This window comes from Petaurus breviceps, unplaced genomic scaffold (genome assembly GCF_028583685.1).
Source record: "Petaurus breviceps papuanus isolate PSGF00001 unplaced genomic scaffold, PetGlider_PUasm1.0 171, whole genome shotgun sequence".
NCBI classification, from domain to species: domain Eukaryota; kingdom Metazoa; phylum Chordata; class Mammalia; order Diprotodontia; family Petauridae; genus Petaurus; species Petaurus breviceps.
Window position 1 is genome coordinate 20,762,768 of NW_027185754.1, and position 22,854 is coordinate 20,785,621.

The window sequence follows — 22,854 nt, forward strand, 5'->3', positions numbered from 1 at the left end:
CTGCCTCAAAACACAACATAAAACTAGCCATGTGACCTTGGGCAAGTCACTTAACCCCAATTGCCGTGCCTCCCTCCCCCTCCAAAAAGCAAAAAGAGTACAGAGGCAATTTTAAAGATGTAGTAAATAATTTTGATTATATGAAAGGGACAGGGAAGGAGAAGTGAATAAATAAGTGTATAGCATCTACCATGTGCCAGGCACTGTAAATTTGTAAATTGTTTAAATTTATAAAGCCCTTTATGTGTTCTAAAGAAGCTTACAATTGAATGGGGGAAACAGTATGCAAAAGAAATCTGAAAAATGTGTGAAAGAGTAGAGGTGGAGCTGGAGAAGAAGGTAACGTGGAGGGTTTGGGGGCTTAGTGGTACTCAGTTCAAGGAGTGCAGGTTGGTGGGACATGAAGATATGGATAGCCTGAGAATCCTTTTTATATTGAGGTATTGAGAAGGGTTCTTTGCTCAGCTCTCTGGTCCTCCAGTCAGAAGGACAGAGGGTACTGAAGTTACTGATAAGATGGAAATACAGAAACTGATACAAAAAAATTACTAAAAAATGAACTTGAATCCAAAGAAAGAGGTATAACAAGATATCTCAGTCTCTTGCTTTGAAGGTGTTGGAGGGCTATGAGTGTGGAACATTATATAATCACATTTTTTTCTTTATGTATTGATCAGTTTTGTTGATTTTTTCCTCTATTTTTTTCCTTCCCTCCCCCCCCAATTTTTTGTTTTATGGGATATTTCCCTGGGAGTAAAAAGGAAAGGTTTACAAGGAGAAATTGAGGCAATGGAGAAACAAAATAAATTTTTGTGTATAAGAGAGCAAAGGAAAGTTCAGCAGGGGATACAGACAAATAAGGCCATGTTAGAACTGCTGCATTAAAATACATACATGCATATAAACACACATATACCTAGGATAGATACTGTAGATGGACCATGAGCTAGACCCAGAACTGAAGCAGAGAAGAAGAATAAGCTAACTTATCTTAGGAAAACTGTGCAGTGCTTTTAATGATCCCCAGCTTTTCACTAAAACAAAAACCCATCTTTTTGCTTTTGTATTCTTCCTGTGAAGAATGCTGCAGTGACAGTAACAGAATGGTGGAAAAATGGGTAGAGGATTATAAAAATACAGCTTTTAAACTATGTCTTGATTTTAATTTGCCCAATATTAATCTGAATGTGAGATCTTTGTCCAGTGGCAAATGAGTGAACAGGCTGTTTAATGAATTGAATCATACCTCAACATTCCTAGTATAAACAAAACAAAAAGAAGGAAGCTACATCTTGATGGAAAGATGGCTAACAGATACTGATTGCAGTGGCAAATAGAATTGTCAGAACTAGTTTTACTGTATGCTGAAAGCAAAAGGAAAAGTCATTTCATGGGACATTTGACTATCTTGTATTGTAGTGCTAATGATAAATATGTACCAAAAGACTTCCATGAAAATAATTAGAGCTTCTATACCAACATCAGTTGCAGAGGATGAAGAGATAGAAAAATTCTATAAAGAACTCGAGATCTTCTAACTTCTATCACCATGAACTGTAACACTTGTTGACTTTAGTGTAAAGGTAGGGAATGGGTGAGGATGGCAAGAAAAACATATAGGATAGGATGGGCCAGAAGTATGGAATAAAAGAGGTCAAAGATTTGTAGATTACCAAGAAATATGAACCTTTGCATCGTTAATGTTTTCTTTGGGGAGATAATAGACAGGCATCAGACATTGTAAGCACTGAATAACATCACAAAAACATAAAATTGGTTATGTTTTAACAGACAAGAAAGACTCATTAGTGATATGAGTTATTCCTGAATCAGCTGGTCAGACTATTTAAATATTAGTGCACAGATCACAATTACTGAAAAACTGAAAGAATGAGAAAAATAGATTGTATGCATTTGAACCAACTAAATCCTGACTTGTGCAAATAAGGCATTGATAATTATGAGTGGATGATGAACAGTAGAAAGAATGAGAGCTATTATAATTTCATTCAGAAGTTTAACAGATATAAATCAATTGCCTTAAGAAGCAGACAAAAAAGAGCCTAAAAATCACCTTAGTCATTTTCTTTGAAGTGAAATTCTCCAAAATACCCCTTTTTGCCAAAGGCTTTGTGTGGGTTACATAAAGTCCCAGAACTTTGTAGACCATCCTTAAAGAGATCTTTAACTATTCAGAAGAGTTTAGTTACTTGGAAAAACGAAATGGATAAAGAATGTCTGTTTCCCATATTATGACCTACAGTTGGTTCAACAACTAACTTTTTTTTTTAAGCAATTGGGGTTAAGTAACTTGCTCAAGGTTGCACAGCCAGTTATTTCTGGGTGTGGTGCTAAGTATCTGAGCCCGGATTCGATCCCAGGTTATCCCAACTCTTGGGCCGGTGCTCTTACTCACTGCTCCACCTGGCCACCCCAACAACTAATCTTTAGTAGAATTTGTCCATCAGTAAAGTATATCTGTAATACACATGTAGGTATGAGCCAGGCCCAGAATTAAGCAGGAAGGATGTATTAGATTGACTTTAGAAAATTGCAGAGCTCTTTTAATGACACCAGACTTCTTCCAGAAACAAAAGCCCTTTAAAAAAAAAAAAAACAACAACACTAATCTGTCAGTATAATCATATGTCTTTGAGACAGGGAATATAACATTCTCTGGAGAATTGAAAATGAGTATACAGAGGAAAGTAAAGAGCTGCATGATGGGTTTGAACAGCCTGCAAAGTAACAGAAATTTGGAACTTAGAACAGGAATAAAGCATGTCATGTGTGAAATATATGACCAAAAGATAATAAGAGTTGGTCTTATGGTCAAGGTAAGGGATAGTTAAGTCTGGGGGCTTAATTGATTTCCTCACAATATCAGTAGAATGGGAGGATGACTTCCAGAATGTTGGGTGGGCCCCCCAGTGTCAAATTTGTAGGAACACGTGGGAAAAAGTTGAATGTGAAAGGTAGATATGGATGGATAACTTTCAGTTTACATCATTGTAGTGAACATTCATATTGATAAGATCACAGCTCCATTCAAGTATTCTAACTCTAATTCTGCATGCCAATTATGGAATACCAATTTCGCATTTGTGGAACATTGGAAAGAATGTTGAATCTGGAGTCAGAAGACCTGGTTTTAAGTCTTAGTTCTGCCTCTTCCGGCCTGGGCAGATAAGACCAGTCTTTTAACGCCTCTCGTCCTCATTTTCTTCTTCTGTAAAATGAAAGGGTTTGACTAAATGACTTCTAAGTCCCACTCTGGCTCTAAATTAATGATTCTGTGACCTTATTGCCTCAGAGGCCATCAAATCCAACTCATACCTAAACAAGCATCCTCTTGAAAACAAACCTGACAAGTAGTTCTCTAGCCTCTGAAGACTTTTTTAAAAATTAATTTATTTTTAGTTTTCAATGTTCATTTCCACAAGATTTTGAGTTCCAAATTTTCTCCTCATTTCTCCCCCCCCAGGTGGTGTGCATTCTGATTACCCCTTCCCCTAATCTGCCCTTCCTTCTATCATACCCACCCCTTATCCCCTTCCGCCTCATTTTCCTGTAGAGTAAGATACCCAATTGAGTGTGTATGTTATTCCTTCCTTCAGCCAAATCCAATGAGAGTAAGGTTCACTCATTCCCTCTCACCTTCCCCCCCCTTCCCCTCCATTGTTAAATATTTTTCTTACCTCTTTTGTGAGATAATTTACTTCATTCTATCTCTCCCTTTACCCTTCTCCCAATATATTCCTCTCTCACCCCTTAATTTTATTTTTTAGATATCATTCCTTCATATTCAACTCACCCTTTGCCCTCCATCTGTCTGTCTATTTATCTGTCTATCTATATATCCTCCAACTTACCTGAATACTGAGAAAGTATTTTTTTTATTTACAGATATCATCTTTCCATGTAGGAATGTAAACAGTTCAACTTTAATAAGTCCATTATGATTTCTCTTTCATGTTTACCTTTTCATGTTTCTTGATTCTTGTATTTGAAAGTCACATTTTCTGTTCAGCTCTGATCTTTTCATCAAGAATGCTTAAAAATCCTCTTTTTTATTGCATGTCCTTTTTTACCCCTGAAGTATTATACTCAGTTTTGCTGGGTAGGTGATTCTTGGTTTTAATCCTATCTCCTCTGACCTCCTGAGTATCATATATTCCAAGCTCTTCAATCCCTTAATGCAGAAGCTGCTAGATCTTGTGTTATCCTAAGTGTATTTTCACTATACTTGAATTGTTTCTTTCTGGCTGCTTGCAATATTTTCTCTTTGACCTGGGAACCCTGGAATTTGGCTACTTTATTCCTGGGAGTTTTCCTTTTGGGATCTCTTTCAAGAGGCAATTGGTGGATTCTTTCAATTTCTATTTTACTCTCTGTTTCTAGAATATTAGGACAGTTTTCCTTGATAATTTCTTGAAACATCATATCTAGGCTCATTTTCTGATCATGACTTTCAGGTAGTCCAGTAATTTTTAAATTATTTCTCTTGGATCTATTTTCCAGGTCAGCGGATTTTCCAGTGAGATATTTCACACTGTCTTCTATTTTTTCATTGTTTCGATACTTTTTTATAATTTCTTGATTTATCATAAAGTCATTAACTTCCATTTGTTCCATTCTAATTTTGAAGGAATTATTTTCTTCAGTGAGCTTTAGGACCTCCTTTTCCATTTGGCCAATTCTAATTTTTAAGGCATTCTCCTCATTGGTTTTTTTGGAGCTCTTTTTCAAGGTGTCATTTTCTTCAGTATTTTTGTGGATCTCCTTTAGCAAGCTGTTGACTTGTTTTTCATGATTTTATTGCATCACTCTCATTTCTCTTCCCAATTTTTCCTCTACTTCTTTTACTTGATTTTCAAAATCCTTTTTAGAGCTCTTTCATGGTCTGTGACCAATTCCTATTTTTCTTGGACGCTTTTGATGCAGAAGCTTTGACTTTGTTTTCTTCTTCTGGTTGGATGTTTTGATCTTCTTTGTCACCAAAGTAATATTCTGTAGTCTGACTTTTTTTTTTACACTCTTTGCTCATCTTCCCAGCCAAATACTTGACTTTCTAACTCTTTGTCAGTGTAGGATTCTGTTTGCAATGGTGGTGGGTGTAGTGCCCCAGGCTTCAGGGGTTTTGTATCAGCCACGTGATCACTCATGTCTTTTGGCCCAGAGCTCCAGAAATAGCTGCTGCTGCTACCACCTCCATAGCCCCTGGGCTGGGGCTGGACCCTAGTTGGACCAGGCTCCTCTTTCACTCAAGTCCCACACAGTTTTCCTTCTGAATTTCTATGCTGTCTTTGGTGTTTGTGGGTTGAGAAACCTGGAAACCACCCCAGCTGCCAGTGATTCTGTGCCCTGAGGCCTGCTCCACCCCTGTTTGTGCTAGCATGGCCCACACTAGACTTCTTTGCTCACAGCCTGGTGTGATATACTCTTCCTGTCAACCTTCGAGGTTGTCTTGGGCTGGAGATTTGCTTCATGCTGTTGTGGATTCTGTAGCTCTAGAATTTGTTTAGAGTCATTTTTTACAGGTATTTGGAAGGGTTTGGGGGAGAGCTCAAGCAAGTCTCTGCTCTGCCTTTCTAAAGACTCTTAGTGAGGGAAAAACTCACCATCTTTTGAGACACATTTAAATATTTCACTCTTAATCATTCCACTCTTGAATAGTTCTCTAATTTTTAGGAAATTTTTATTTTCTTCATCTTGTCTGTCTCCGTATCTGTCTCTATAACTTTCACCCATTTTTTCTACTTCTCTTCTCTGGAACTGAACAGAAAATTCTAATCCTTATTTCCAGAGATAGTCTTTGATGTACTTTAAGACAGCTGTCATATTGCTTCTGTGACCCCGGGTAAATTCCCTTCTCTTCTCTAAGCCTTAAGTCTCTGCATCTGTAAAATGAGAAAATTCTTGCACATGACACTTCATCTCCTGCCTGTGGTTATTTTCCCCATGCTTGGAATTCTCATTCTCCCCTTATCTCCATCATCTTCCTTCAATCCTCAGCTAAGAATCCCACCTTCTGCAAGAAGCCTTTCCTAGTCCTCTTTAATTTTAGGGCTTTTCTTCTATTGATTATCTCCAATTAACCCTGTATACATTTTGTTTGTACACAGGTTGTTTTCATATTGCCTCCCTCATTAGATTGTGAGCTCTTTGAGAACACAAACTTAGTCTACCTTTCTTTGTATCTTTAGTGCTTATCATAGTGCCTGGAACATAGTCACTTAAATACTTGTTGCCTGACTGGTATATTTAGAAGAGTACTGGATCTGGAGTCCAGAGAATTTAGGTTTAAATTCCAGCTATGCCATTTATTAGTTATATGATCCTGATCATGATACTTTCTTTCTACTCTCCTTCCCCCCCCCCCCATTTTTTTCTAGGTGAAAATATTCCTAAGTAATGTTTTCCTAAATCAAAAATAGATAATTTTCTGAATATGTCAGTTTGATTATCTAGTCCACTAATGTTCCCTGTTTGTGTGAGAATAAATAAAAATTAACTATACTGATTGAGAAACCAAGAACTAAAAAATCCCTGAAATGTACTTTTCTTTTTTCACAGGTACTGGGCCGATGTTTCTTGACAGTGATGCAAGTTCATTTCCAGTTTTTGTCCCAGGCATTACAGAAGGTTCAGCCAGTGGCTCACTCCTGCTTTGCTGAAACAGTAATACAAGAAAGAAAGAATGTTAGTGGCAATGGGAAAGCTTGCTTAAGTCCTACAACTGAACTGGAAGATGCATTAAGATCTTGGAGAGGGGCTGCAGAGGTAAAGCTGCCATTTAAAGGGAATTTTTTTTTACTTCTCACTGCTTGACTAAGCTAAGCATGAATTGTTCTAGTGCTCTGTGATATTTATCATTTTACCTTGAAAAAGAGCTTTTACAAGTCACAACTACATAAAAGAGCTATTTATTTTGTTTGGACCTCATTTTTTCAGCATTTAAATTGTGATCACCAGTAACTTCAATCTAAGATTTCTTGATGAATTCTTATACTGGGATAAAAAGTACTTATTAGGAAATCAGTTGTAACTACAAGATAATTAGATGGATTTTTTTTTGTACATGCCTCCTTTCACTGTAGTTAAATCACATATATTTTCTAGTTAACTTTTTAGTTATGTTTTTTCAGTCAAGAAAGTCAGCAGACAACTGACTGAATTTTAATTCCTGGAATTATAATGCCAAGTATTATTCATCTTGACATATGCATACTCTGACTTGTGAATGAGAGGCAGACTAGAAAAAATATTTTGGGAAATAAAGTCAAAGACTATGACTTAATATGATACCTCATCCTGAGGGCTCCCATGGCCTTCAATCTCAGCAGTGCTTAGTGGAAAGAACATTCACTAAACTGAGAGTGAGAAGACCAAATTCCAGTTCTTCTACTAAGTAGTTTTATGATCTTGAGTTAAATTACCTTTTTTCTCTGGCCCTTAGTTTCCCTGTCTAGAAAATGAGTGGGGTATACTAGATGGTCTAAAGTCTTTTCAAAAACTTTGGTTCTATAGTTTTTATGACTGTATAGAATGTGGACTTATTTATTTAGCCATGCTTCTGTTACCCACAATAAACCTCACCTAATTTGAAGTAGTATCAGTTGATTTTCATTTGACTATAAGGTTTTTTATATTCTTCTCAAAGGATCCTTATCAAATAATCATTAAACAAATGTGAGGGAGAAAGTGAGGGGATCATAACAATCTGTCCCTTTGATAAGTACTTCATAATGATTTACTGCCTGATTATGGAAATAAAAGGGCACCCCAAAATGAACATTTTTCAACTATAAGTAAAAATTCTATTCTCTGTTGATAAAATTTTGTCATAAGCCTGAAAGTAAGATATGTGATGGAGAAAGCACGGAGTTTACTCAGGGACCCTCAAGTACTAGTCCTTTGACTCAGTAAATTAATAGGACTTTTGGCAAATCCCTGGACCCCTAATGCTTCAGTTTTCTCTTTGTAAAATGAAGAGGTTGTTCTAAGTAGTGAGACCCCTTTTCACTTTAACATTCTGCAACTTTATTATATCACATTAGCTCCACCAGACTATACTATACTCAGTAATAAAAACTCAGGTCACAACACCACAAGAAGTGTACACATATAACTTTTACTATCAATGTGTGACCTTGGACTGGAGTTTCCTCTTTTGTAAAATGAGCTTGTACTAGATAAAGTGAAGTTGTAAAACATTTGCTTAGTACACAAGGACTAGAGCTCTTTTTGGTGCTAATTCTACAGGAAGTTTACTTGTCCTATATACTGCATATGCTTCTGACAGCCAGCATCCATATAGAATTTCCTCTTAAATGACTCTTAAGCTTATTTGATTTTATGATATTCTTTTCTTTCCTGTATGGAGAAAATAATTTTTCCAGTGCAAGTTTATGTTCTAGGATTTGCTGCTTCTTATTTTCCTAGTAAAACATTTGACAGTTTCATATGATACTATATATCTTGAATTATACACTAATGAACTTGCAGCAAATTATTTGTTTATGTGTAGAATAATTACCTTTAATCATTTTGTAGCATACTATCTCTAACATTTTATAATTGACTGAGAAACCTTTTATCTGCTTACTTTGGTACTTTTGCTTGCCAGCATGTTAGTCATTTAACAGGAAATCCTGTCTGGGATGCTAGCTGATACCAGCATCTGTAGTGTATAGGACAATAAATAAACTTCCTGTGGAATTAAAGTTCAAGAAGAAACTCCTGGCTTTGTTTATTGAGTTAGTATTTTATAAAAGAAAAGCAAGCATTAAACTTTTGCCATATTGTTGTCCTTCCTTAGATCCTTGTCATGAGACCACCTTCTGTGACTTCTGTGTACACATTCCTATGTAAATAACCTTTTGGGTACTCCCTAACGTGCATGATTGCCCTTATGGTCAATAGTAACTAATTTCTTTGAGTATTTTATTCTGTTTAGAATTCATTGTCAATATCTTTAATAGAAATTGATTTTTTTTAAAGAAATTGCCCTTTTTTAAAATTAAAGTTGCTTGTTTTATCTCCACACTTCCATTTTAAATGGTATTTTATGATTTCCAGTAATAGTAAAACAGTTTGAGACCACTAGATTATTGATATCCAGGAAATTGTTTAGATCACCAAGGTACTAAAAATTAGCTAAATAAAAATCAACTGATTTCAGTGTGTTTAATCCCTAGTTATGGTGTCTCTGAAATATGAGTGGGTTTTTAAACTCCCACTGATACTTACTTTTAATGAAGATCTACATGTGAAATCTTCTATTTTTGCCTTAATATGCATTCTTTCCTGTTTCCTGTGGTAGGGTGATTAGAATGTTAGGTTACTTTGCAGGAATACCCAACCCATACCTATTTGCTTATGGCTTATCCTAGATTGTCTCTTTAAACAGAGGGGGAAAAATATTCCTTGCTTGAACCATGCTTCATAAAAGCCTACAATTACACAAAGAACTAGCCTTTCAACAGTGACTCTGAAAGGTGTGTCATTCCCTTCAAAGTGTTTCATTGAGTCAGAAATCTAAAAATTTAACTGGGGACATATGAGCAAATAAAAAAGTCACTCCCTACTACTTTTTTGTTACTGCTTCTTTCAGTATTTCTTTTTTTTTTTGGAGGGGGAAGGTAGGGAAATTGGGGTTAAATGACTTGCCCAAGGTCACGCAGCTAGTTTTGTGTTAAGTGGCTGAGGCCAGATTTGAACTCGGGTCCTCCTGACTCCAGCGCTGGTGCTCTATTCATTGCACCACCTAGCCGCCCCATCTTTCAGTATTTTTTGCTTAATTTTAGTTTGATTTTTTTATATTGGTTGGTAATTACAAAACTATATTTTACTTACTACTTGTTATTTTTGTTTAAGGCAACTTCTAGACTGAGAGAGAGAGGCTGTGATGGCTGTTTGGCTGGAATTGAAGTTCAACAGCTCTTCTGTTCACAGAGTGTGGCAATCCCTGAACACCAGCTTAAAGAACTAAACATGAAAATTGACAGTGCTTTGCAAGTTAGTTGTTTGTTTTCTTTTTTGAGGACTTAAAATATGGTTATCTCCAGTGAAGTTGTCATCCATAACCAGCTGAACTGTTTTAATATGAAACTGTCATAGAATATAGCTCAAATCTATTACTATATACCTATTAATATCTATATTTCATTGATGTTTGTTGTATCATTACTTGTTATATCATTGTAATTTGCTATCAAGCTATGATACATGAAAAAAATCTTTTTTTAGGCATATAAAATAGCTCTGGAGAGCTTAGGCCACTGTGAATATGCAATGAAAGCTGGTTTCCACTTGAATCCAAAAGCAATTGAAGCAAGTTTGCAGGTAACCATTTTTTCTTATGTAACTTCTTAAATCTGCTGCAAAGGAGTTCCTGCTAATGGTGGGATCTTGCCTGATCCCTGTTGTATTGACTGCCTCTCCTCATTGTGTGATATCTGTTTGAAGGGCTGCTGCAGTGAAGCTGAAGCTCAGCAGACAGGGCGGAGACAGACTCCCCCACAGCCAATCCAGTGTGAACTCCCAACGGTCCCTGTCCAGATAGGATCACACTTTTTGAGAGGGATATCTTTTAATGAATCTGCCGCTGACAACCTGAAGTTAAAAACGGTAACTTTAATTTAAATCCAAATAGCTTGAGTCTAATTTTTGTTCAGGAAACAGGTTCGAGAAAAAAAAAATATGGGAAGAAAGTTCAGGTTTCTTAAGCACAGTTAAATCTTACTGGTGTCTAACACTAAGTGAGCATTAAACAAATGTCATAATAATAAATAAATATAAGCATGCCCTGTGACCTAGCTATGCCACTATAGGTTTATAACCAAAAAAGAGCAAAAAAAATTTTTTTTAATCCTATACATACAAAAACATTTATAGCAGCTCTCTTTTTGGTGACAAAACAAACAAACTGGAAACTAATAGAGTGCCCATCAGTTGAGGAATGACTAAATAAATTTTGGTGTATAGATGTGATGGGATCCTATTGTGCTGTAAAAAAGAGGAAATTGATTATTTCAAATAGACATGGAAAGATTTGCGTGAACTAACGGAGAGTGAAGTGAACAGAACTAAGAGAACAATTTATACTATAATACTAATAATATAGAAATAAATAATTTGGAAGTCTTTTAGTTATGAAAAATGAAATGAGCAAAACCAGGGCAACAGTTTATACAATAACAGCTTTGTAGACAAACAACTTTAAAAGCTGCACGAATTATGATTGATACAGTGATTATAGAGGACTGCTGATAAAACATACTGTCTACCTCCTCATAGAGAGGCAATGGATACAGAATGAAATATATGTTTTTGTATACAACCAATCAAGGAATTTGTTTTATATATTTCTTATGCATATTTCTTACAATGAGTTTTTTTTCTTTTCCTTTTTATTCAGTGAGGTGGGAGGGAGAGAAGTAAGTTTCTGTTTATTAAAAATCACTTTAAAATGGAGAGATTGGGGGGGCGTAGTTGTAGAATATTGCATATACTTTTAGTTGAGTTCCCTGTATTATTGATTTTGCTTAACTGTTTTATTTTATTACATAAGAGAACTTTCACAGGATGGGTATGATCTCAAAGTGTTTGCAATATAATTTTTTTTCTTTTTGGAGAGGGGAAGACCGGGTTAAGTGACTTGCCCAAGGTCACATGGCTAGTAAGTATTAAGTGTCTGAGGCCATATTTGAACTTAGGTCCTCCTGACTCCATGGCCAGTGCTCTACTCACTGTGCCACCTAGCCACCCCCAAATGTTTGCAGTATTAAAACAAACTTTATCAGTAAAAAAATTTTAAAAATATAAGTATGTACACATTTTAATAATTTCATAAATGTAATATTAACACTTTAATTGCAAACTTTCATTTAAATCTTTCCCTAATTGCCTCATCAGAATTTGGATTCTTTTGAATTCTTTTTTTTTCCTTTTGGAGGGCAGTTGGAGTTAAGTAACTTGCCCAAGGTTACATGGCTAGTTTTTTTGTATGGGTGTTAAGTGTCTGAGGCTGGAACCGCACTCGAGTCCTCCTGACTCTGGGGCTGGCACTCTACTCACTGCGCCACCTAGCCACCCCTGTAAATTTGAATTCTTGCTGGCTTTTCCAGTGGAGTATAAACTCTGGCAAGTTCTACCAAGGTGGAAAGTCTTCAAATTGGGACCTTGTAATAGAATTTGTATCTATCATCCAAGGACCAATCTGTCAGAGAGTGACTTTATTTACTACTAAGTGATGAATTTTTGGGGTCAGGGGGCAGGGAGAAGGAGGGAGGAGAAAAAGCAACACAAGAAGTAGTCACAAAATGGTTATAATTTTTTAACAAACAAGTCTATAACTCCTCTTAAATGTCACTGCTTTAAAAGGAGAGGGAAATTTAGGTATCTTCTCAAAGATTGACTTTCATGTTTCCCAACAGATTTTGTTTTCCCCTTTTAGTAAAATTAAGAATTTTAAAGTATCCCAACAAAGTGAAGATTATTGACTAGGCAATCTGTTTTATATATAAATCTCTAGGATTCAAATTCTTAATTTATAAATCTGAAATTTTCGATTGCTAATATAATGTAAAACATCCAGTGGTTCCATATAAATAACTGAGAAGAGTAATAATGAATTGAATATATCTTCCTTAAGTTTAACAAAATCTGTTGTTTTTAATAATGATTGTACAAATAAACACAAAAAATATCTTCCTGCAGATTTTCACTCATAGCATAGTTTTTGTTTTATATATAATGTGATTTTCTTCCTATCAATATATAGCACACGATGCTACAACTGATTAAAGAAGCAGGCTGTCACAATGGAATTACAGCAAGGGATGATTCTCCTGTCACTGAAGTTTTGAACCAGGTTTGCCCTTCTACTTGGCGTGGGGCCTGTAAGACTGCTGTGCAGCTACTGTTTGGCCAAGCTGGACTGGTAAGTAATGTGGTCACAAAATGTGATCTTGAGTCAGTTAACTTCTCACAGCCTCATTTTCCACATATGTAAAGTGAAAAAATTGGACTAGAAGATCTGAAATCCCTTCCATCTCAATGAATTACTATATGTGAATATGTGTCCTGATTTCAAAAACAAACAAAACTATCACAGTTTAAGGAATTTCAAATGTTAAAGTTTACTTAACAGAAAAGATCAGGAATAGATGTTTTATGTAGTTGTTTTTATCTATGGATTAGCTAATACTAAAAATGTCATCTTGAATTTGCAAACTTACATCAAGTGTCTAAGTTCAGCTCTTACTGCTTAATTTTCTCAAGTTTTGGAAGACTAAATTCGGGTCTGTAGAGCTGCACAAAGCAGAGGGATTACAAGTATATTAGTCTTACTTATTTTGTTATTTTTGTTGAGTCAGTTGTGTCTGACTTTTTGTGTCTGCATTTGGGGTTTTCTTGGCAAAGGTACCGGAGTAATATGCCATTGCCATCTCTAATATATTTTACAGATAAGAAAACTGAGGCAAACAGGGTTAAGTGACCCAGGGTCATACAGCTAGTAAGTGTCTGAAGCCAGATTTGAACTGAGAAAGTTGAGGCTTCCTGACTCTAGGCCTGGCACTCTATATACTGTGCTGTTTAGCTGCCCAGATTATTGTTACTAACAATAACAATAATAAACAGCTTACAGTTGCATAATACTTTAAGGCTTACAGAATATTTTCTTAATTATCTATGAGATAGATAATGCAAACATTTTCCCCATTTTTCAGATGCAGAAACTGAGTTTCAGAAGTTAAATCAATTAATCAACAAACATTTATTAAGCTATTACTATGTGTCAGCACTATGCTTAACAAAAACAATCACTGCCTTCAAGTTGTTTCGTGTTGATCCAGGGCTCACACTTATTTCTTTTGACTCTGTGCTTTGTGCCCTTTCCACTGCCCTTTTTAATAATTAAAGAGCAGATTTTTCCCATTTTGTTAATGAAAACACTTGGCTGCCCTATATATGCTACTAGGAAGTCATGCTTTTTATTGAATCTGTTTCACAATACAGACAGTCTCTTCTAGGAAAGTATTAATAAAATGTAAATTCTAACCAAATTATTAAATAACACACAGTTTAGTATTGGAGATCAGCATGGATTTCTAAAGACCATTTTTGATTAAATCAGGAGGGAATAATGAGATTAAAGCTATAGCTGTGACTTTCTTTAGATAAGAGTTGTGAAAATTAGGAGGAAAAAAAGATAGCTGTTAAGGAAACAAATGAATTCTACAAAAAATTGTTAATATTACTTGAATACCTTAACATGCATCCAAGCTGAAATATTATATTCTTCACATGTGAGGTTTTGTGTGATGACATATCATGTTTTTAAGATTATTGTTCAGTGGGTGGGGATAAAGAGGAAACACCTGTATAACATGAACAATAGTCGCTCATGGTACAGGAAGCCATTTCCCAAGGACCCACCAGACTGGGTGGAGAAATGTGGCAACCATATTTTACATTTATGATACTCAGAGTTTGGATTTCTAAATCATGAAAAAAATAAGCAATGATATACCTTTTGTCTTACTGCTTTAAAAAAGAGTTTTTCGTTATAAGTGATGTGATAGTTTAGTTAAATTACCATGTAGATGGTGAAAAAAAATTATGCTGAACATTTAATAAAAGATATAATGATGATAAAAGAAAGCTGGACATAAGAAATGTTCAAAACTTAAGATTTGTTCTTAACTTCTCTTCCAAAATAATCTAAATTTTGAGTTAGAAAACTTGCATTTGTGGTTTTAAGCATATGTCACATTATTTGTTTATGTTGAGCTTACAGATATACGTATGTATATATATATATTATGTTACAGTTTTATAAATGATAAATAGTAAATGAACAGGCATTTATTAAACCACTATTATGTGCCAAGTGTTGTGGTAAGGGAAAAAACCCTTACTGAGCTATATTTACACTGGTTTGCTTCATATTGACAGTTGAAGATACTTTATGATTGTATTTATTGCTGATTTTGTCAGTTACTCCAAATGGATGGTCTTTGGACAGTGGATTGAGATGAAATATGTGTATAGAAAATAAAGTTATAAAAATTGAGTGACTAGTGTAAATTTTCATCAGTACACAAAAGCCTTGTGGCAAATAGGGCAAACAAAGCTGTGCAAAGTGATTTATTTCCAGGGAAATTTAAGGCATGGAAGAAGTCATTTGAAAGTGTCAGCAAATGGGGCGGCCAGGTAGCACAGCAAGTAAGAGCACTGGCTCTTGGGTTGGGATGTTGGGATGACCTGGAGATCGAATCCCGGGCTCCAACACTTAGCACCTACCCAGAAACACCTGGCCGTGTAACCTTGAGCAAGTTACTTAACCCCAATTGCTTAGGGGTGGCCAAGTGGCTCAGCGAGTAAGAGCACCAGCTCCAGTGTCGGAATGACCTGGGGATCAAATCTAGGCTCAGATACTTAGCACCACCCAGAAATAACTGGCCATGTAACCTTGAGCAAGTTACTTAACCCCGATTGCTTTAAAAAAAAAAAAAAGAGTTTTTATTTTAAAGTTTATAATAAAAATATACTATAGGGGCGGCCAGGTAGCACAGCAAGTAAGAGCACCGGCCCCAGTGTCCGGATGACCTGGGGATCGAATCCAGGCTCAGACACTTAGCACCACACCCAGAAATAACTGGCTGTGTAACCTTGAGCAAGTTACTTAACCCCAATTGCTTTAAAAATATATATACACATACACTATAGATTGAAGTATCAGTTGCAGTACAGCCTTCCATGACTTGAGTGAAGTATGATCACTGGACAATTTCAGAATTGCTTTTTTACTGTTTTCAAGTGCACATAGTAAAGTTGTTTGTGGAAAGAGCTAAAATCATTACTTGATTGAACAAACACTTAAGTATTTTCTGTGTACAAAAAATTGATTCTTTTAGCAGAGTGTGATCATGAGAAGATTCATGGAGCTTAGTAGAATATAATCTCCTTTAGGGCAGGAACTATCACTTTAAAAAAAATTTTTAGTTCCAGTACTTAGTACAGTGTAAACATTTACATCTTTGTTGATTGTGTGGATATATCAGAGATTTAAAAAGTTTGGATGCTAACACCAAAGAGGGATTTCAACAGTCTGTTAGCCTGCCCTCTTAGGAATGCTTTTCTTATTTGCACTGTTAATTTACTTAACATACCATTTTCTCCACAAATAATGTAAAACTTAAGCACAGTATGGTAGTGTCATTGCAGATGAAAAATTAGTAGAGTTTGCATGAAATTTTCCTGTGTGTCTCTTTGAACCCTATAAGAAAACAGTTTTGAGTATTACCGCATGATGATCTTCTACAAGAGGCACAGAAAGTGCCTTTTGTTTTGTTTTCCTAAAGTTATAAACAAAGGATTTCATTTCAATCCTATTCAACAAATATTAAATAGGAACTTAACCTTCAGCAAGGCATTGTACTAGGTGTTAAGGACACAAAGATGTTTGGTTACAACACCAACCCTGCTTTTGTTAAATTTTCTGTCAGTCCATTGTGGAGAAGGAGGATTGAGATAAGACATGTACACAGGTAAATATGATAATTGTAAAGGAAAGTTCACCAAAAAGTGCTTCATTATATTTGACAAAAGGGAACAAACACTTTAGGCTGAGAGAAAAAAGGCTTAGTGATTTAAAAAAATCATTATTTATTTATTTTTAGCATTCTTTTTAAATTTTGAGTTGCAAATTCTTTCCTTCTCACCCACTTTCCCTCCCCACCCCCAACTAGGAAAGAAAGCAGTATGATAAAAAGAGAAGGCTTAAAGAAAGACAATAATACCAGAAAATTAATTTGTTTTCTAAGTATTAGGGTTCAGAGTACCTCACAAATCTTTTAGATTCCTATATTTTCCAGGATTGAAATTGTGCCAGTAGTAGTGTATCATTTTTGGATGGTAGAGAACTTTTGAAATAGAGTAAACTTGGTGAGTTTGGGTCATGACAAGTAATGAAAGCGATGAATTCCAGGTGGACCTCAAGAATGTTGAGGTGCTACCTGAAATGATAAGGAATAGATGTGTGAATCCTACTGTCCTGAAAGAAATTCAGTTGGACACTCTCTAAGTTAAAGAAAGGTTATTTATTGGGATGATGCACCAAGCAGGCCTGCTCCCCGTGGGAGAAACAGAGCATAGGCAGCAGGCCCTGCTTCCCATAGGAGGCAAAAGCAGTTATTGGGATTGGTTGTCTGGTTTAAATACAATTTTATGGAATACAGGGCAAGGGGATAAGAGAATGGAAGGAACGAGCTCTGCCTAGATATCAGGTAGTCCAGAGGTGCCTTTATCATACAGTTAAGCAAAAAGAATAGAAGAGGGGAGGGGAAGAGTTGTTCTGGAATTAGGAGTGCTTTGTGAAAGCACACAGGCAAGTCCATGGTGGGGGACTTGAATGTATAGTCTTCTTTGATCACTTTTCTGGCTGCATCTTATCTTACATCTCATATCCTGCATCCTGCTTGCTCCATCTGCCTCAAGCACTCTTTTCTACCTCATCAGAAAGAAAACATGATGAATTTCTGGCATTGTGTACTTCTACTAAATTGGAAAAAGTCAGAAATGAACTGACTAATGTTATTTGATCAATAATTAATTTAGTTGCCTTTATTATACATCTCTAATCATTTTCACAATTAATTTTTTAAGTAAGCAAATATCATAGTAGAATTTTTTTTCATAGAATTTCACAGTTAAATGTACCTCAGAGACTATCTAGTTCAATCCATACTTGACCAAGAATCTTCTCTACCACATGATCCAACAATGTCTGCCTTTGACTAAAAGACCTCTAGTGAGGAAAAAACCCACTGCCTCTTTTCGCAGCACATACTCCTTTTGCATTGCTCTAATTGTTGGGAAGATTTTCCATTCATCAAGACATTATTTGCTTCTTTGGAACTTCCATCCATTGCTTCTGGTTCTTTTTTTGTGGAGCCAAGCTTAACAATTCTAATCCTTCTTTCATGTGACAGCTTTCTAGACATTTGCATAAATCTCTTGTGCCTACTATATTTTCTCTTCTCTATGCTGTAAGTATCACAGTTCCTTCAACTAGTGCTCATATGATATGAACTCATAACCTTTTACCATCAGTTGCCTTTCTCTGGATACTGAAGTAAGTATCCTAGAACATAACACAGAATTCCAGGATGATGTCTCACCAGAGCAGAGGACTGCCTTTCACCTCCCTAGTCCTAGGTACTGTTGTGTTTTTCAGTGTAGCCTGAGATTACATTAGCTTTCTTGGGTATTATATTATGCTGTTTACTCATATCACACTTAGAGTCCTCTAAGACTGTCAGACCTTTTTTAGATGAATTGCTATCTAGCTAAATCTCCAAATCTTGAATTTGTGAAGTTGATTTTTTTGAGCCCAAATAGAATAAAGTTTATCCCTTTACATCTTAATTTGATCCCTCCCAAGTACCTACCAAGATCTTTTTTAATTTGAAGGATATTGTCTTCCTGTGTATTAGATTTGTCTCTCCTAATTTTTGTATCATATTCTCATTTGATCAGTATGCTGTCCATGACGTTATCTATCCAAGTCATTGACAAAAATGTAAAGCAGTATAGGAGCAAGCACAACTACTGAGGACCTTTCACTTAAGACTTTTCAGGTTGTTTCTAGAACATTAGAGACTTCCCTTTGGGCATGGTAATTCAGCCAGTTTCCAGTCCGTCTGATTACCTTGTTGACTAGCCCACATCCCTTTACCTTCTCCACAGGACTTTTATCAGATGCTTTGTTGAAATCTAAGTAAGCTATATTTGTAGCATTCCTCTGATATATTAGTTTAGTAATTCTCTTTTTAAAAAGAAACTGAGATTAACGTGATGTGATCTGTCTTTGATATGACCATTTTGACCCTTTGCTATCACTACTTCCTTTTCTGTATATTCACTAATGATTCCTTTAAGAATAGGTTCTAGAATTTTCCCAGAAATCAAAGTAAAGCCTACTAGCCTATAATTTATATATCTCATCTCTATTTAGAAAGTCAGGACAACTTTCATTACATACCTTGAATAACAACTTTCTGATATATCCTTTTCAGTCTAAAGATCATTCTACTTGGCAGAATCCAATTCCAAGTGGTATGGAAAGAGTGTGGATTTGGATGTCTGAAAACTTGTGCTTGACTCCTAACTCTTCCTCTTACTTAGCTCTGTCCAACCTATCTTTAGGATGAGGCTACCGGACTAAGTGACATCTAAAGTACCTTGCAATTTTCAGTCATTAAATCTTCAAACTTACAGAGACAGAGGCAAAATAAAGCTAGAACAGATCTTTCTCTTCACTGTCTCTCGTTAGAACCCCGTCCATACTGAGCTGTGGTCTTATCCCCTCTTTGAGCTGCTTTTCCACTCCAATGTAGTTTTAATATAATAGACTCCTCTTCTTACTGTCTTATAATCTTAGAGTCTTTTGTACTTCTGACACTATAGGACTGAGCCGTTCATTTCTGTTCATCCTCTTTTATCTGCCTCCAATTTCTATACATGCCTTTTAAAAATCCAAGGTGGGTGGGGATTTCTTCTTGAATACATATTGTACTTTTAAAGTAACTCTTCTTTTTCCTCTTTAGCCTTGTTTCTCTTTGTGCCTTCAAAATGTCATTTTTAGGGCCTTTTTATTCTATCCCTCTTGCGCAGACTTCCTCTGTAGAATTTTAATCATTTGGATACTTTCATTCTTTTCTCTGAATGTTTCTAAACATGTTCTCCCCACATCTGAGGTGTATATCAGTCTATTATCAACTTTCTTCTCCTTCTATATCACAAATTCTAAGATTGAGTGGTCACTTCCTCCCAAGTCTCCCAGAATTTTGAGCCCCAACAATTAGTTCCTCCTTTTAGTGAAAATCTTATCCAGAATAGTATTTCCTTTTGTTGGTTCCTCTAAGTTTTGTAAAATTATCATTGAAGCAAGTCAAGAAATTATTAGTCACTTTGCTTTTGGAAAAGAGGAAGGGTTCCTCTCCTCCCTCCCTTCCCCCCAAGCATCTGGTTACACCATGAATAAGAGTGCTGGACCTACAATCAGGAAGACCTGTATTCAAATCTTGCTTCAGTTTCCTCAGCTGTAGAATAGAAATAATAATAGCACCTAATTTGCATGGTTATTGTGAGGATTAATTGAGTTAATATTTGTAAATATACTTAGCATAATACCTTGCACATTCCCTTCCCTCTCCCCTCTCCCCCAATTTCCAGATAATTGAAGGCATTCCCTGCTATTACTGCATCATGTGTCTGTGCTAGACTTGTTTTGGATACAGAGAGCCTAGTTTTAAATCTGCATGTCTCTCAACCTCTCAGAGCCTCAGTCTCCTTATATATATAAAATGAGGGATTTGGATTAGATTTGGACTCCCACCCCTCCCATATAATTTGTGGCATACAAAACAAGGAACCATGCCTGTCAAAGGTGCTTGGCACTGTTAAAAATTTCCCTTGTATCAGCACTAAATTTCCTCCTTTTGACTCCTACCCATTGCTTTTCCTTTTGTGCTCTGGTGTCCAGCAGAACAGGCCTAATACTTCCATTTTGTGACCCATCAGGTATTTGAACATAGATTTTAAATCCCCTTTTCCCCAAGTCTTCTTTTAGTGGGTAAATCACTTCATATACTCAAGCCACAGTTTCATTATCTATAAAATGAGGTTAATATATATAGAAGGGCAATGAGTTTAACTGAACCCAACTAACTCTTATCTAGTTTCTAAATAATAATAACTACTATAATTAGCTGAGTAATCACATTTTATAACAATATTTATCTGAAGAAGTATCCTGTACCTTTTCTCCTGCTTCCGCAGGTAACTCCCTTTCAACCACTTAACCTTTTCCAATTGGTATTTATTTGCTGCAGTTAACTGGCTATGAGTTACATCATATAGATCCTGTTTTTACAGATATCTCATTAACTATAGTTAATTGTCTCTATCATATGTCATTTATATATATATATATTCTTTGAAAGCAGATGTTTTTAAATTACAAGTTTGTTTTTCTATAATCTTATGCATTCTCTACTTTGTTAATTTGGTAAATCAGAATAGAGTAAGCTTTTCCTTTTTTATTGTGCTGGTTTTTTCAGTATAAAAGAAGCTTGGCAGAAAAATCTAGTTGAATTAATACTCAGAGCTATTATCTCTGTGGTTGTTAACTCTTTAGAAAAGGAAGTATCCCAACTTAGCCATAGCATTTCAGAGTTCTCTTCTTGGGTTGACTACAATAGCTGCTTCCTAGGCTTTCATGACTATCAGATGAGATCATGTATGTACAGTGTTTTTTGGACACTGAAATGCTGTAATAAAATACATGGTAATGATAGTAGACCATAGTAGTACCACTCCCATTGCTCTGCTGCCATCCTGCCCCCCACTCATTGGATTATTTGAATGATAACAGGCCTAATATTCTCTTTTTCAGGTCTTTTAAGTCAGTGTCCACCTGGCCACCTCAGTATGACCTTTCATTTCCTAGAAGATAAATATCTTCATGTTTTTTCCATAGGTGGTGGTCGATACAGCACAAATTGAAAATAAAGAAGCTTATGCTCCCCAGATTAGTTTAGAAGGTTCCAGAATTGTGGTTCAAGTCCCATCAACATGGTAAAGTTACATATAATTTAATATATTTATTTTAGGAGAATTTTATTATCTGTGTTCTCATCATCAAAATGATTGTTCTGTATGCACCTTTGTCACATTGTGCCCATAATCTGAGGCATAGGAAATGCAGACTTGTTGGCACTCCACATTATGTGGACATAGTCCCAGTGCTATAATGTTTGCAAAGCACTTTCACTGGTTTTCAGAATAGTTAGAATTTTATATCCCTTTTCATTCAAATGCCTCAAATGTGTTTTAAGCTTTTGAATTTAAGGGGTACAGCATCTGGGTATAGCATACTCTTAGTTTATAATAGTTATATTATTTTCCTTCTTTTGATTTATTATATTATGATCCCAGTTCCCCTTTCTTTTGTTCAAGAAAACAACTGACAATATAGAGAATTTTTCAGAAAGGTTTATAATTTAAAAAAAAATTTTTTTTTAATTAAAAGAGATCATTTGGGATGCTAAGCTACAAGACACTTAGCCTGTAAGACTGAAAATGAGCTGAGGCTCATGCACATAGATTATGTTAAACTGTTTTGAAAATTTCTCATTGAAATTTGAGTGTATGCTAGGAAATTCTATCAGGCAGTGATGCTGAGGAGTATTTATAGATTGCTAATTAATTACCATCTTTCCCATGTCCAGAAGCTCCCCATCTCAAAAAAATTATACAGGAAGGAATCAAAAAAGAAAATAAAATAATCCATTTTGGTTGAATTAATTTTTAAAATTATAATATTTGCTAACTTGTTTCTACCAGATATTAAGTTCTTCATTTTGTCTTAGGCTATTTGTGTTTGTTAATCTTCAGAATTTGTCCTAATCGTCTCTCCAATTTATTGAAAAATTAGCACACTTACCTCACAATCTCCACTTTGAAGAGAATGATTAATATATATCTTATGAAGAAAAGATTTATTTGGTTGCCTACATACCATTTCTTGCCTAGGGAAAAAAAACTAATCTGAATGTTTTTTGAGATGCTCCCCCTACTGGTTGTTTTTGGTAAAGCAGAGTTCTGTCTGTTAAAGATCAATGTATTTTTATGATCTGTATATTATAACAGACTTGGTTAAAATGTACAATCTCTTGTTCCCTGAGTATAGGTTAAATAGATAGTCAGTATATAGTAGTATTTGGTAGAAGTCCAATAATGTTTACAGATTTTACTCAAACCATCAATTCTTAAAACAAG

General features: G+C 35.5%; 1 protein-coding gene across 7 annotated transcripts in view; it reads left to right on the top strand.

Moving 5' to 3' along the window:
• Positions 1-22,854, top strand: part of GARRE1 (granule associated Rac and RHOG effector 1) — a 144,603-nt gene that overhangs the window by 106,485 nt on the left and 15,264 nt on the right. For all 7 annotated transcript variants that reach the window (XM_069082653.1, XM_069082655.1, XM_069082652.1 and 4 more), the window contains 6 exons: positions 6,577-6,783; positions 9,880-10,020; positions 10,252-10,347; positions 10,471-10,632; positions 12,788-12,946; positions 21,554-21,651. In XM_069082653.1, the coding sequence (XP_068938754.1) occupies positions 6,577-6,783; positions 9,880-10,020; positions 10,252-10,347; positions 10,471-10,632; positions 12,788-12,946; positions 21,554-21,651 (863 nt within the window). The remainder of the gene's footprint in view (positions 1-6,576; positions 6,784-9,879; positions 10,021-10,251; positions 10,348-10,470; positions 10,633-12,787; positions 12,947-21,553; positions 21,652-22,854) is intronic.